Source organism: Scomber scombrus, chromosome 14, assembly GCF_963691925.1.
Source record: "Scomber scombrus chromosome 14, fScoSco1.1, whole genome shotgun sequence".
Taxonomy (NCBI): Eukaryota; Metazoa; Chordata; class Actinopteri; order Scombriformes; family Scombridae; genus Scomber; species Scomber scombrus.
Genome location: NC_084983.1, coordinates 17,522,295 through 17,538,961, shown reverse-complemented (window position 1 = coordinate 17,538,961; position 16,667 = coordinate 17,522,295). Strand labels below are relative to the sequence as shown.

The window sequence follows — 16,667 nt, the reverse complement described above, 5'->3', positions numbered from 1 at the left end:
CTGGAGCTGGTAATGTAAAAATACACTAATATCACTTTATTTTTTCATTTATTGAATATAAAGTGTCACACTTCCATGGCATTTAGTCTTACTATTATGTCTTTCAAATAGCTGCATATCTCTTATATTATATTCGGGTCAAATAGACCTGTTTTTAGGTTTTACTAAGAGAAAAATAATATATGCAGGGTTCCCATAAAGAGAGGACCGAGCTCCCCTGAATGCAGTAAAATCACACATCTGTGGGCGTCATGAAACATTATCTTCAAACAATGGAGTTTTCACTACAATGACTGCAACGAGACAAATAGGTGAAAAGAAAAATGTTTCCAGCAGGAAGCAAGTCATGCCTTTCATATTTAAACAAACAAAAATCCACATACACTCTCTTCTGTTCTACTTCTTCAAATTTATGAGAGATAAACTGATGATAGAAAGGTAGAACGGATGTGAATGTATGTGGATGTGCATGATTGAATGAGCATAATCAATGTGTGGCCATCTTGTTCAAGCTGCAGAGCCTCCATGTTTTTATTTTATAATCTATGTAAGTATGTCTTTAACGCTCGGTTACACAAGTATCTCCTTATTGCTAAACCCAGCTGAAAAGTACAGTTTGATCAGTTATTTCATAATTTCTAAACATTTCTATTTGACTTATTTTTGTAAATGTATCCTGAATGGATGAATTGGTCTCATTGGTGAATCTTGACTTTCACTAATTTAGGGGAATGTGTGAAGTGTGAAGCCTAGTTATCAACCAGTTCTCTAAAATAGCTCAGAGCACACACGCACAATTTCTTCGAGTCTTCAATATTCAACAAGAATCTACTTGTCCAGCTGCTCTTAACTCAACACTTTTGGATTATGCTTCTGGGGCATAATTTCCTCTGGTGATGGAGGGGATTGTCTCTTTTGGTGACCCCTGAGCTGGGAACCAGTGGAACCAGTGGACTAAACTCCTGTATCTAAAGTCAGTGACCATTTTTACTTTTGATTCTTACAGACCATTTCACTGTTGATGCTTGCAAACATTTAGTTAAGTAGCAGTATTTTGAATACTTCTTCAACTCAGAGGTGTCAGACATATGACCCGTGTGCCTGAACTGGCCCACCAAGGGGTCAAATCTGGCCCACTGGATAACTTTGCAAAGTGTGAAAAGGAGTAGTAGAGAAGTAATTCCAGTTTTTCAATAAAACACGCTGTTATTCTCACTTATTTTAACTCACCATTCTCAGTCAAGGCCTCTGATTTTCTTGTGGACGTCCAACTTGAGATAATTGTCCGTCAAATCTGAATCACATTACAAGTCAAATTTTTCCTCAGTGTATTATACATATATATAATATGTTATTATGCAATGATTTTAAAGGTCTGACCCACTTGAGATCAAACTGTGCTGTATGTGGTGAACTAAGGGAGAGTTTGACACATCTGGTTTAGCTCCTGTGTGAAGTGAAACCTTGTTAATCTCTCTGAAAGTGAACCAGGCCAGGACGCTCTCACAATAACAGGCAGGGTGAGAGGAAGTTGGGCATAATGAGAGGAAGACTGAGCACACTTATAAACCAGAACTTGGTACAGGTTTTTTTATTTTGTCTAAAGGGCAACATGAGGGAAATTAGCTCATTTGTGATGTGTGATGTGTGATACAGTAGTAGAGTACAACACATTAGTTCATTAATGTCATACAAATAACACTAACAAGGTGACAGATATGAGTGTCATGCAACAGTAATATTTATCTCTTTAAGATTACCCAGTTGGACATTTAGTCTGTTTTGTGATGAGAGCTTGATGTCATGTCACTCGACAGATAACTGACCTCCGGTGCTTCATGCTGCATGCAAGAACTCAGCATGAATACAGATTAGAGCTGCAATGATAAGTCAGTTAAATGATAAGTCAGAAGTTAATCTGCATTTTCACAATATGATATTTGGAGTATTTTTTTAAGAAAGAAATGCAAAAATGATCTGGTTTCAGCTTCTATAATGTGAGAGTTACTTGCTTTCTCTCTGTTTCATTACATCCTTAAACTGAATTTCTTTGGGTTTGAACTATAGTCAGACACAATAAAAACACTTTTAAACATGATCTTGGACTCAGGCAAACTGGGTTGAATTTATTTTATTTTTTAGAATCATTATTATTATTATTAAAATGATCAAGAGTCTGGGCATAATACATTTAACCTTTCAACATATCTATCATTCCTTTTAGAAATTAAATTACATGAATTTGGTGGAATTTGGTACTTAAATTGCCCAATCACAAACTTCCATACAATTGTCATCAAAGGTATTATATATTATCCTCACCCACCCAGGTATATACACACACTTTCACTATTTTCTCATGTTAATAATAATAATAATAGCAATATAAATAATGTATTTTATTTATCAAGCGCTTTTCAAAGTACTTAAAGATGCTTTACATAAGTTAAAAGTGTCATAAAAAACACTAAAAGCACAAAGAAGCTCACAGCATTAACCACACATAGTGGTGTTTTGAACAGATGCTTTAAAGATTAAATTGATAAAGTATAAAGTGTAATTGAGAGAATAATCCACAGATAAACTGATAAGGAAACTAATCCTTAGTTGCAGCTCTAATCCAGATGAATGAGAGGCCAAAGACACGTGACACCATGATTAATGATATTGATAGAAGTACAAAATAAAGCATGATCCACCTTAAAGGAATCGTTTATTTTAATAGAAGACATTACATAAATATACTTAACAACACTACTCAGCATACAGAGGAGAGAGGACACGACCACTAGAGGGAACAAGTCAAACACTGTCAAAGATCATTTATATCAAGAAGATGATCCCTCAGTAGGATAAAATAATCACACTTTCTAATACAAATTCATCTTTTCTTCTTTAATAACTCCAATTAATTTAACAAACAATACAACATCTTTAGATAATAATAATTTAAATTGATGTAATTGTTTTATTGAACTTTTTCAATATACAAATAGACATATAAACCCTAAATTGATGTTAAATCTACATTTTTAACCCCTTCACACTACACATAATGTTCTCTGAGGTACAAATGGGTTAAATAAGATTTTTATTGTAGGGTTAGGGTTAGGATATATTTCTTAGCTGTCATAATGAAAGTCTTTCAGTGTCTGTCATAACATATACTGCTGACTCATACAGGATATTTTCCCTGTTTTTTCCCGCTAGTTATGACAGGAATGGGTAAATTTTTTTAAATGATGTTCCTCTGAGATGTCAAATTGTTTATTATCCTTACTGGTAAAATGTTTAACTATTGTTTTCCTTTACCCGACTCCTAATCTGTAAATATTTGTAAAATGAGAGAGAAGGAGATGACATATTTCCTAATACATACTAGAAATTCTTTAAATAATAGAGAATAAATAAAAAAGAGCCTCAAATACTTCTCATAGAATGCTTTACACTTCTTTGGATCAGGACCAATCTGGATTATATTGAATTTTTGCAACATGCAGCTGTGTTAAAATCACAGCTGAATCAAGAATAAGCCAGTTGGCCTCTAACTCCTATTCCTCCACTTCTGTATGTATTATATGTTGTAATTATTAGCTGAAATAAAGCATACAGAACCCCAGAGTTAAACACATTTCAGCACTTTGTTGGTGGTTGCACTACTTTATTGTTTTTTTTGTGGTATTTCGAAAGCACTTGTCTATACTGCTAGTTGTTGTTTTTTTACGTTTAATTAGCGCTCTTTCTCATTCCACTTCCACTTGTTTAGCTACTTTTGAGTCTCTATAATGCTGGACTGTCTTGCCTCGCTTGAAAGTTGTTTTGGAATAAAAGCATCTGCCAAATGACAAAATATGAATGTAAAATGTTATATGTCTCTGTGAATGTACATATAGCTGGTCTAACCTGCTGGGCATCACTCCTTGACGGTCACAAGAAGCCTCGGTATCCAAACCTCCACTGGGGAGATGGTGGTCCTCTCCTGCACTCAGCAGCCAGTCCTGAGTACATGGTCTTCTTTTGTTCATAGGTGATCTCAATATCCTCCTCCAGTGGTACTGTGAGCTCAGTGAGGAGTAAAGCTGTACCTTTTAATCCTTACATACCGTTCAGGGTCAAATTTGACCAATTTTTTTTACATTTGAGAGCTGTAAAAACACCATATACACATTTCTTTAAGGTGGAATTTTCTTTATGTGACCTTATTTGTGCAGCTGATACACATGTAAAAATTTGACCTGTGTCACTATTCAAATATGTTGTTGTATTCATCGTATTCTATTAAATGTTCTTCTGGACCCATAAAATAGTGTTTGTGAATGTCTTTTTTTCCCCATAAGATTAACCAAACATTTATTGATGACTGATTTGGGGGAATTTATGAAAGTGAATTGGTATAGAGACTAATTATGAGTCAGAATATGAACAGTATGTGAGGGTTAAGACCGTATTTAGTAACTTATAGCTATAAAAGAGAAACATGCTCAATACTGGTACTCTGTGTAAATAAAGGCTGCATTGTTGTTGATTAATATCATTTATTCAATATATAATCATTTGTGGTAGTAGTAGTGGTGAAAGTAGTAATTTTGTCTGCTAATAAGCTGGAAATGTGTTGGAACATTACAAAAGAAGATTAGTTTTTTTATACAGGAATAAAACCAGCTTTCCTTTATTTTGTAGGAAGAGGATGTTGAAACTTTTCTATCAGTTCTGGATTATAAAGGATGAAATTTAGAGACACGCTGCCACCTCCACACTTTGATTGTGGTTCCCACTCAGCCCTGAGATTTATAACTCACCACTGTTTCCTCTCTGATATGTTTTTTTTTTGGTCTTCTCTTGTGTCATAATCATCGGTGTCTGTGTATCTTTAAAGCCGTGGTTGCTGAAATTACCATCATATATCTTCTTTTTATTCACTCCAGTGACTCGCTGGCTCTTCAGGTGCATCGTGCCAGGACTGATTTAGGAAGGGCTGCTTTTAGTATGCAGCAGACTCATGAAAATCTTGCAACGTGACCTAAAACTGAATACTCTCATAATTCTTGTTTGTAATAATCATCCTTTACCTGCCTGTAACTGGTTTTAATGGTTTTGTTGGTGTAATCTCAGCATCGTTGTCAATGATTTCTCAGAGCATCTTAAATAAAGGTTGCGAGAAAGCATTGAATTACTATTCAATTTGTAGAAATTGTGTGGTCTTGTTGTTATTCATCTACTAAACTATGGCATTACTACAAAAGAGAAACAATAATCAATAATAGTTCCCCCTATAGATAAAGGTTGCATCCTTATTATGCATTGTTCTTATTGTCTCGCCTCTCCTCCTTCCTCTTTCTCACTTCAATTCAATTCAAAGAGGAAGCATTGACATGACCATGCTGTAGTATAGTAAAGCAAAGCAGCACATGAATGGACTGCTGTACCTGCACAACACCAGGGACCTTAACACTTACAGGTCCTTTTCTAGACCATTAAGAACATGGCTCATAAGTCTCCAAATCTGTCAGCACTAGTCTTGATGTATTCATCATTTGACAAAACTGCCCTGCTGCTAAATACGCTGTCCTGTTGCTTGTATGTGTTTTCATATGTTTTTACTTGTTCCTGCTAGTCTGTCTTTGTTTATGCTGTTAAATTGTCTTGTTTCGTGACATACCTTAGTATTATTATCATGTTTTTGACACTTGTTTTTCTTTTTTTTTCAAACTTTTTTTTATTGGGTTTTGCAGATGTATACAATTATATACATTTACATATACTGGGTCAAGTACACATCATTTCTTTTTGGAGAAACAACAGAAGAGGGTGTTCCTTAAGGATTGCTGCATACCCAAACAACTTGCATGAAATTGGAACAACCACAATAAAATAAATCAAAATAAACAATATATATAAAAACAACAAAAAAAACTAAACTAAACAAAAAAAAACAACAAGAAAAGAAAAAAAAGTGAAAAAGTACATCAGTCAAGTCAGTGAGAAAGACAGTGATAACAACAGACAAAGGTAGCGTATCCACCACGCTAAGCTGCCACAGTCACATCAGTCAGGTGCGAGTAATAGATCCGTCCTCTTAACAAACTGAAGGAATGGGCCCCATAACTTCACAAAGTTATCAGATGAATTAGTTAGAGACAGTCTGATCTTCTCCAATTTAAGAAAATAAAGAACATCTCCAATCCAACGAGTATAACAAGGTGAAGTTGCAGATTTCCAATTAATAACAATCAGTCTCCTGGCTAACAGAGTCGCAAAAGCAAATACATCCTTTTTAGCCTTGCTGAGAGAAGGGTGAGTAACCCCAAAGAGTGCGGTCAGAGCATTTGGCTTTAATTCCTCCCCAACTACCTCTGATAGAGTATTAAAAATCTCAGTCCAGTAATTATGTAAAGACGGACAAAGCCAGAATGTATGTATCAAATTTGCTGGAGATTGGAGGCACCTATCACAGGTTGGAGTAACATTATCATAAATCTTAGCCAGTCGGGCCTTAGTGTAATAGGTACGGTGTAAAATTTTACATTGAATAAGACTGTGTCTGGCACAAATAGAAGATTTATGAACACGTCGTAAAATCTCCGTCCAAGTTTCTTCTGACAACGCCACCCCCAGGTCACCCTCCCAAAGTGACTTTAATGAGACTAAAGACCCTGAACGTAAAAGATTGATTTGATTGTAAATATATGAGATAGAGCCCTTAAGAGTGGGGATTGGTGTCGACACTTGTTTTTCTTATTATGTCTGTCTTTGTTGTTTTGCAGTTAAATTGCCCTGTTGTGTTATTGTTGTCCTGATACTCGTATTTATTCCTGCTCATATGTGTTATGCTTATGTCTGTTTTTGCTCGTAACTGTTCTTGCTCATGTCTGCTCCTGTGAAGCTGTTCTGTAACAGTTTGTTTGTCGCTTTGATCAATTGTAGTTTGCTCTATTTTTGTGTTATGCTTTTGTCACTCTGTGTTTTATATTTATTGTAAGTGACATGTCTTACAAACAATGTTTTAAATGTGTTTCTTGATTTTAGGCTGCTGACTTACATCTGGCCAGGGACAATGGATGAAAACTGGCCTTTGGGCTAATTCTGGCATATTCACAGAAATTTTTATTAATATGCACTGTCCCAGACAAATAAACTAGTAAAATAAAATATTGCCAAAGCACAGAATACAAGGTAGTACAAACAGGGAAAACTTGTCTTGGTAGATGGCCGCCCATCAAGACTTGTGCAATATATTTTTATACATAATTATTATTATTAGTAGTAGTAGCATGGCTGTAACTTTGGTGTGAGAAGACTATGGTGACACAAAAATCCAGGAAATAATGAAGTTAATCATAATGATATGTTCTGCATGGTCTAAAGTGGTCTACATATGACAAAATATTCTCATCAGCCCTCATATACTGTTCATATTCTGACTCATAATTAGTCTCTGCACCAATTCACATACATAAATTCACCACCAGTCATTAATAAATGTTTGATTAATCCTTCATGAAGCTGTCAGAGAACAAACAGAGTATATTCTATTTATTTTATGAGAAAAGTCTTTCACAATCACTATATTACATTTTGTAGAATATGAAAAATAAAACAACCTGTTTGAATATTGTTTTTTTTAAATGCAAAAATGTGTATCAGCTGCACAAATATTTAAAAAAAAAGATGAACTTTATTTCCATTTTTGTATATTCTGGGACACATTAGGAAAAGTCCAGCTAATGAAAATTTGTATATGGTGTTTTACCACTCTCAAATGTTAAAATTGATCAAATTTAACCCTGAACAGTATGTAAGGGTAAGGGTTAAAAAACAAACAACTAAATTAAAAGCAGACACGGATCATCAACTTTTATTTTGTGCCCGGAAGTAGTATTTTAACATTCCAACTGCATTTTAACTTGAAAACAACAGAGAAAGTAGCCCGGAAGTCTTGTTGCCATGCCTACAGCTTGACTCTCAGTGTGTTCTGCTCCCCGGGGTCAGTGTGTGTTTTCAACGGGACTCAACTTACTACTTTACTCGCTATGGCCGCTTGACCTGAGAGGAGGAGGAGGAGGGCTTGGATTTACCTTTCTTTTTTTTATTTGTAACTCGCTTGTAACTTTTTTTTCTCCCTCCAAGAGAATAAACTTTCGACTTTTCTTTTTATTGTGGGTAGTTTTTATGTCCAGGACTAAGGATGCAACCCCCACCGAGGAAGGTGAGTATGTTGTAGCCTCCGAAGCTAACACTGACTGCTGCATATTTAATGTCATGAAACGCTTTGTTGCTTCTTGTTTTTGGGGTCGGTCTAGCTTCAAAAACAACAAATTTCTCTGTGTTTTTTTGGGGTGCATACGTGTACATGCATTACTATGTTGTTGTTTGTTAAATTTAACCACTTTGCTGTTTCTTTAAATAGCATGCAAAGAGGGGGAAAAAACTTGTTAAAAAAAGAAAAAAAAAAGTCCCATGTGCCACTTTTTTTTAAGGGAGAATACCCCCGCTTTCTCTCTCTCTCTCTTTATTTTCTCTCTCTCTATATATAGCAATTTAAGTGTTTTCCTATGTCGAGAAAAACACCCACTACTTTCTTTTATATTATGAAGTAACATTGGCTTTAAAAATGATCCAGCAAGCAGCTCTTAAAGTTCAAGTAAATAATATCACTGCAGCTCACACTGGAGTCCCCTGCTGCTCCAGAGACAGGAAAAAAGTGAAGATTTTACTTTTAATTCCATACTATGTATACGTTTTATCAGCGCCGATTTTGAGAGTATACACAAGTTTATATAATTAATTAATTAATTTGCCTTTAATGCACATTTCACATTGGGAGCTATGAAACATTAAAAAAAAAAGACAGATTTCTGCATGTAGTTTGGTGTCGTGAAATCGAGCATAAAGGAGAAAGAAGAAGAGGAAAAATGGGGTATTTAAAGCTTAGACTAACACATAGTTAAGTTTGAGTTTTTAGTTTTTAGGTTAAAGAAAGAAACATTTAAAAACACAAGTCTGGTTACTGCACGATCATATTTCAATAATATGGCTGAAACAGCACAGGAAAAAGTGAATATTTTACTTTAATTAGATGAAATTTACAAATTTTATCTGTGCCGATTTTAAAAATATACACACGTTTATATAAATAAAGTGTTAATTTGCCTTGAATGATCTTAATTCGCAAGTTTGGAGCAATGAAACATAAAAAATAACAGATTTCTGCGTGTAGTTTGGTGTCGAGAAATCGAGCATAAAAGAGAAAAAAGAACGGGGTATTTAAAGCTTAGAATAACACATTAAGTGCAAGAGAAAGTAGTTGAGTTTGAGTATTTAGTTTTTAGGTTAAAGATAGAAACAAATCCTGTTACTGCACGAAAAAATGTTCATGTGGGATCATATTTCAATAACATGGTTCAAACAGCACAGGAAAAATTGACCATTTGTACTCCAGTAGGTTTTGCAAAAGGAGGGCTGCAAAGAAAAACAGCATTTTGAAGATGTTTATGGATCATAATCAACATATTAGGCCATTTAAATCGCCTCACATGATGATATTTCTTGTGAACATCATGGAAGTTGACTTCCAGCATCACTTATGCTCACAGATGTAGATTTTAACTATGATTAAATGTTTTTAAAAAAAATTTTATTGCATAAATGGCAGAAAAGTCAACCTGAAAAGACTCCTCAACTTGGCTGACACATTAAAAGTTTAAATACCAACAATTTCCCAATGTTCCCACCTTAATTTTTAGTTGTGAAAGAGAAATAAGGAAGTAATAAAGCTGTTATCAGTAATAAAACCTGGTCACTGACCCTGAGAATGACTCGCCTACTGCCTGATTATTAGTAGAGTTGATTTGTTTTCAGTAAGTTTAAAATTAATAAATTAGTTAATCTTGGTCTAATAACATACTGTGAAGCCCTTTTTAATTTTATTGAGTGTAACTTTTAACTACTTTTAATGAGAGGATGTGAATTTGTCATAGTGTCATTTTGCAAATTTAAATTAATTTGGTGATTAGACGAAAATCATTTAGAATAAATGTTTAAAACTGAAGTAAAGGGCTCTCATTACATTTTACACTTTTATTAATCGTTCAATTTCTGATGTTAATTAGTTTCTGGGCAGAATATCACACTGTGGCCATTAAATGTACCACTATTCCTTAAGATAATGTTCTTGATTTGTTATTTTTCCTGGTGAATATGTGTAAAAAGTGTTTTATTTAACAGATTTAAACCAAAGCAAACTACAGTATAATCATTATCTTTCTATCTTGTGTTATTGTACACTTTAAAGTCACTAAATCGTGTACTCAATCTCAATTTTAACTTAATTATGACAAAAAAACTAATATTTATTCATCTGCTGCTGTTTTTTAGTTGATAAAACATCAGAAAACACGTCATCAAGCAGTTCAAAAGCAAAAAATACTCAGTTTACACAAGACAGAAAAAGCTGCAATTGATTTACACATTGAAGCTGTAAACTATTTAAATGAATGTACAGTATTTGGGGGCTGAGTGCCACAGACAGGGAAGTTAGAAAGTATTGAATGTAGACTAACGTATTGTTTCCATGTACAATAACACCAGCGATAGAGCTAGTACAAGTATTATCATGATTGCGGTCAATATATCATACATAAAACTATAAAAATCACACAAAGTAACCCCTAAAATGATGTATTGTATTGATAAATGATTCCAGCAACAGGTATCTTGATTTGACTTGTAAAAAATCGAGTTTTTATGAGCAAGAAGTTGATTTTATTTGGCATTAAAAATAGATTTTTTAAATTTTGGAGAAAAAATCCACCACTTTCATTACTTACATCCTTCTTTTTATGTGTGATTATTAGTTTAGGTTTGTTTTTTTTAAAGTAATTTTAAACACATTTAACTTAAATACACATGTAAATAATAATATGTCTTTGTGTTTTTTCATCTCCCTTAGAAACAGAGACATAGAAACCCCCCAAAAACGTTCAGTAGATAGCTACGTACACATAACATACACAACATATTTATAGTAATATATACATAATGCTCATATAATGATGATAATACACTGAAAATATACACATTTCTTTCTATATATGCATGGTTATATATCCCTAAAAGGTTAATTTTCATATCAAAATCCATAAAAAAAATTCATATATACGATAATATTTAAGCCTCAGTTGTTTGTTAATCATCTTATATTTTAAATGTTCTTTTAAATCTAACTTAAGTGTTTTTAGATTTTATTATGGCTCGCGTTAGAAATAAGAAGGGAAAACAACACTCCCAGTTATCAGTAGTGAGACTTGGACGCTGCACAACTTCATGATTTATCTAACGGCCAATTAAAAACCCCTGAGGGACTGACTATCACCTGGATAACGAGTTCAGCTAATTTTCACTGAATCAGCAGCGCCCGTCCTCTAGAGTTGTCATCATAATCATCATTATCATCGGTACACCTGCGTGACTCATGCTTATCAACACCTCCATGGGTTTTTTTCTAAAAGTAGAGAAAAGAGATTCACCTTTTTTATTAAACCATTGTTTCTCTAATCCTCTTCTCCTCTCTTCCTCCTCTCCTTTTCTATCCATCCAGGTCCGGGTTACCCAGGAGCTGAAACACACTCATGCGGAGCAGATGAGCAGATTACACATCAAACACCAGGCAGAGTGTGACCTGCTGGAAGACCTGAGGTGAGGACGTCAGCCATCGAACACTTTCTGACATATAAAAAGACCAAATCGATTAGTCAAGAAAGTAATTGACTAATCGATTGTCAGCGTTGGGGAGTAACTAGTTACATTTAACAGCCTTTAAAGTAAATGGGGTTACATCTGAAGTCACACCTTTAAGATTTTCCTCATTTTTTAATATTTAACATGTTACATATAATACATATATTTCTTCCCCGGCTACTTTCAGCGTCCTGTGATGGTGTGAGTTTTAATTATCAGGAGGTTAAAATAGAGTAAAACAAACTATAAAGATAATTATAAACTATTTAAAAGTTAGTGTATGATAATTGGTGAGGTTTTATAGCTCTAATCATAGAAAAACACAGACAGCACTTTGTTCAAGAAGCGTAGGCATTTTTTAAAAAAGGTTGAAAAGCCAGAGGTTGTGGTTGTGTTTTCAGCCTTTTAGTGTCGGGTTGACTTGACAGCCTACTGGCTCCCCACTTCCTGTCTGTGGTCGGTGGCAGCAGTGCTCTCTGAACCTCCAAAACAGCTGGAAGTTTAAGCTCATAGAGAGCTGCCAGATGTTTTCTGACTCCCCCCCCCCCCCCCCCCCCAAAAAAAAAGAAAAAAAGAAAATCGCTCGTCGTGGGAGGCTTCTGTAACACGACTCTGCCCGACGACAATGTGAAAAGAAAAAAAATCCACCAGATCCTGGACTACGAGAAATGATTCAGCAGACTGGAAATTGCATCTGGATGTCAGCAAAAAAAAAAGCTCTGTTTGGGAAAATGACAGGAAGTGAAGAGAAGAGTGGGGGGAAGCAGTGGAAGAGAGGGAAAAGAGGAGAGAGAGGAGGAGGAGGAAGGGGAACAAGAGGGGGGGAAGGAAGAGAGGAAAGCTCTCCAAGGAAGTAAAGCCAGATTGTTTAGAGGAGTCGGGGTGGAGCATGGCAGCCGAGTCTTGACATGTTTAATGACATAATGATGTTTTTTTTGCTGCAGTCACGTTTTTTTCCCAGGGCGCTGACCTCTCTTCTTTTCTTAGATTTTTTTTTTGTAGAGGATATCCAACTTTGAGATGTCATTATTAAGCTTTTTGTTGTTGCTGTGGTTGTAAATCAGCCCCAGAAACAACTGTTACACATTCCTCAGCAACATTTTATGATTTTTTTTTGTGTGTATTTGTAGTCATGAATAAAAGCCAAAAATTCCAGCTATTTAAAACATTAAGCAATATAACTCCCTCACAGATTTACTGTTTTACCATCTTATGAACATACGGAGGAAAAAAGACAGCATCAGTGACTAGGCTTGCAAATAATTTCTGGTACATTTCCACAAACTTTCCATGGGAATTATGCCAATGTATGGGAATCAACTGGACATTTCATGTTTATGTTTAGGTTGGTTAAAGTTAGAGCAACATTTTATGCTTTTTGTATGTGTAGTCATGAAAAAAAGCCAAAAAATTCCAGCTATTTAAAACATTAGCAGTAAAACTCCCTTAAAAATGTACTATTTTACCATCTTATGAACATACAGAGGAAAATCCTTTGTAGAAAAAACAGCATTGGTGACTCAAAAGCGACTAGAATGCTCCCAAAGGTTTAAAGGTAGCTGCCTGTAATCGCTCCTCCTGAATGTGCATTGAACATCAGTGTTTGTAGGAAACATCACTCATCTCTCAGTGCTCGGTGTGGACGTCTGTCGCAGTGTATTATTAGAAATATCCAGGTTAAGTACCACAGGAAGAGGCAGGCAGCTGGCAGGAAGAAGAAGAAAGACATCAGGGAGGGGGCAAAGCTAGAGGTATTATAACCTGTGAAGGTGTTAATATTTGTAGTATTACTTTAATAATTGGCTGGAATTAATACATAATAATAAAAATCATTTTGTAATTATTTTTATCCTTGAAAGTAAATGCAATGATTTAAGACAAACTGTGAAATTAAAATCAAATCAAAATTAATTTAATTTGACTATGTGCAACAACCAATGGTGTAACTTCATCACTCAGTCACAAGTCCAGCCAAAAACGTGTGTACTTGTTCTGTGTACTCATTTTTTGGACAGATAATGAGAATGGAAACAGTTAAGGCTGCAGTTATTGTACTTGATTAGTCATTTAGAAATCATAGAGAGACATTTTTAATCTCAAATAAAATGGTACAAGGTTTTCATAAAGGGGGAATTGTTACGACATGTAGTCAGGATCCCCGCGGATCCTTCAATGTCTTAAATTTAGTTTTTGATGTTCAAGGTCTAAAAATGTCTTAAAATGTCTGGAATTGTAGGAGTTAAGGCATTAAATTTGATTTGAGCGCAATGATATTTATTCAGTTTATGTTATTTATCATTATTATCATCATTATGTTCTGATTATTTTACATAAACCAACCAAGCAACTTATTAATTAAAGTAAGAAAATAATCACCAGTCAAACTATAATGAAACTAATCATTAGTTGCATTCCTTTATAAATGACTTCAACATGAGCTCCATTTCAACAGTAAAATCCTGCTTTTGCATTATCATTGAGTACTTGCTTGAAAAACTTGAAAAGAGGTATTAAAAGTTATTAAATTTGTACTTAAAAATGTTCTCACCCAGCAAATAGCTAAGACACATACCATACCATCATTTAAAGTTTATAAACCTTCGTAAGAGACGGCTCTAATGGAAAAATATGTAGAATAAAAGTCAAATGTGCAACAAATTTAGTCGAGATTCTTAAATTACTGTCACATGTGACCACGAAAAACAGCAAATTCTCACATTCGAGAAACTGAAACCAGAGAATATTTGGGGTATTTTTTGCTTGTTAACAATCAATCATTAAAACATTGCTGATTCATCTTCTCCTCTATTTTTTGGCAAAGCAAACAAGTATATTCCTGCCCCCAAAAACTGTAGCTATACTAAAGCACATGTATTTTAATTTCTTAGATTCATAGATAAATTGTTCTTTATCTCATCCTTTATTTATCCACTCTTCTTCTTCTTCTCCTCTTCAGGACTTTCAGTCAAAAGAGGGCGGCAGTAGAGAGGGACTACGCCCAGGTAAGTAAATCTCTGTCTTCTTTCTCACGGTGCATCTGATGCTCGTTAAACATCATCACTACTCTGCCTTGTCATTTGCGTTGCTAAAAATACAGTTGCTGTTTTTTGTTTTTTTCTTCTTCTTCTTTACAACATTGTCTTTTAAAGACACCAAATAACATTTCGGGGGTATGAGGATGTGGTCCTAAGAAAGCTCGTAGTTCTCATGTGGTCAGATATGTCATTATGGTAACCCGCCATAGAAAAAAACACCACAACAGAGAGAGAGAGGTTGAATCCAAATGTCCGGACTTTACTGCACTTCTAGACTTGTGACTTTGCGGGCTCGTTTCCGGGGAGTCCTGCTAGCGCTGATGGGCCTGCTCTAATCAGCTTTTCATCAGGACTGTGAGTTGAGGAGCCTCAAGCGGACTTTGTGCAGACTTTACAAGACTTCTCTCGGAAAATGAGCCATAATCCTGCAGCAACAGTCTATAAAATAATGATGCAAAAGGAAAATAATAATACTAATTTAACCCTTACATACTGTTCAGGGTCAAATCTGACCCATTTTTACATTTAAGAGCTGTAAAAACACCCTAAATCATTTGATGGCCTCTCATAATGTGACCCACAATAAACAAAAATGGAAATATTTCAATTCTTAAAAACATTAGTGTGCAGCTGATGCACGTTTTTGGCTTTTAAAATTGCATTCATTATTATTATCAGTAATAAAAAACAATAATAAGTAGAATAATAATAATGATGTAGTGAAGTATAATATACACACAGAATAATAGACTTATAACCTTAATAACTTTATTATAATCTGATAAACTAGATGAGGAAAGGCTGGTTTTATGTACGTCTGCAATGTGAAGGACCTCAGTTGAAGATTTAACATGAATTTAATATCAGAAATGTTTCTTAGATCACTTAAAAGGAAAATCTCAGTAAGCAATGAGACCAGATTTGTTGAGAGTAAAAGCAGCAGTCCTCCACATATCGGCCCAGTGCCCTCGTTTGACTTGACATGACGTCACGGTATGTACGATTTGAACTCTGCAAGTTTTGGAGAGGTGGGACATTTGGATTCAGCCAGAAACGACTTCCAGTTGTTGATCCGCTGGCCCGTTTCCTCGTCGTCGTGTTGTTGTTTTTACCCGCAGCTTCCTGAAGACATCAATCGACTGTCTGAAACACCCCGTCTCTCTCTCTTTGTTGGCTCTGTTCTGGTTTTTGCGGCCTTGTGAGGGATGTCCAGCACCGCCGTGAAGAGAGAGGAGAGGAGAAGAGAGGAGAGGGGGGCACGTCTGTAGTTAGTCTGTTTACCAATGTGCCTCTAGTCGTTATATGAGCCAACTTGAGTACATTACATTATTTAACCCTTATATACTGTTCATATTCTACACCCTTGCAGTATGAATCACCTCATAAAAAGTGTCTATACCAAATTTTGAACCACAGATCTGTTTAGAAAGCATCAATAGTCAATCAGACTGATCAATAAATAATTGATTGTGATTAAACCTTGATTAATATTTCAGAGAGCAGAGAGAGTGTATTTTTTAGGTTTTACACCACTCATTTTTGGAGAAAAAACAGCTCCTATCACACAATATCATGTCCTATTTTACCTAAGACATGAGAATATAACATAGCAATAATGATTTAAATATATTACAATAACTTTATGGAGCTGTGTGGTTTATTGTATAAACATTAAAGCCATCAGTCTTCACTGCTACATCATAAAAAGAAATCCTCATACCTACTATCTTATTAAAACTATCAACTATTCATTTAACTAAAAGCCATGTCAATAGATACGGCTCAAATTTGTCCCAGGACTAAGTATAACATTTTAAAATATTTTGTGCATTTTGGGCAACTTTAGAAAAGTAATCAACTTTCAGGGTAAAAGACATTTGTGGTGTTTTTAAAAAA

General features: G+C 34.9%; 1 protein-coding gene across 1 annotated transcript in view; it reads left to right on the top strand.

Annotated features, from left to right (window-relative positions):
- The first annotated feature begins 7,986 nt into the window (after nt 1-7,986).
- The window catches only part of LOC133994015 (F-BAR and double SH3 domains protein 2-like), a 46,574-nt gene continuing 37,893 nt past the window's right edge, over nt 7,987-16,667 (top strand). The window contains exons 1-3 of the mRNA XM_062433182.1: nt 7,987-8,206; nt 11,597-11,694; nt 14,693-14,738. Coding sequence (XP_062289166.1) covers nt 8,186-8,206; nt 11,597-11,694; nt 14,693-14,738 — 165 coding nt within the window. The 5' untranslated portion in view covers nt 7,987-8,185. The remainder of the gene's footprint in view (nt 8,207-11,596; nt 11,695-14,692; nt 14,739-16,667) is intronic.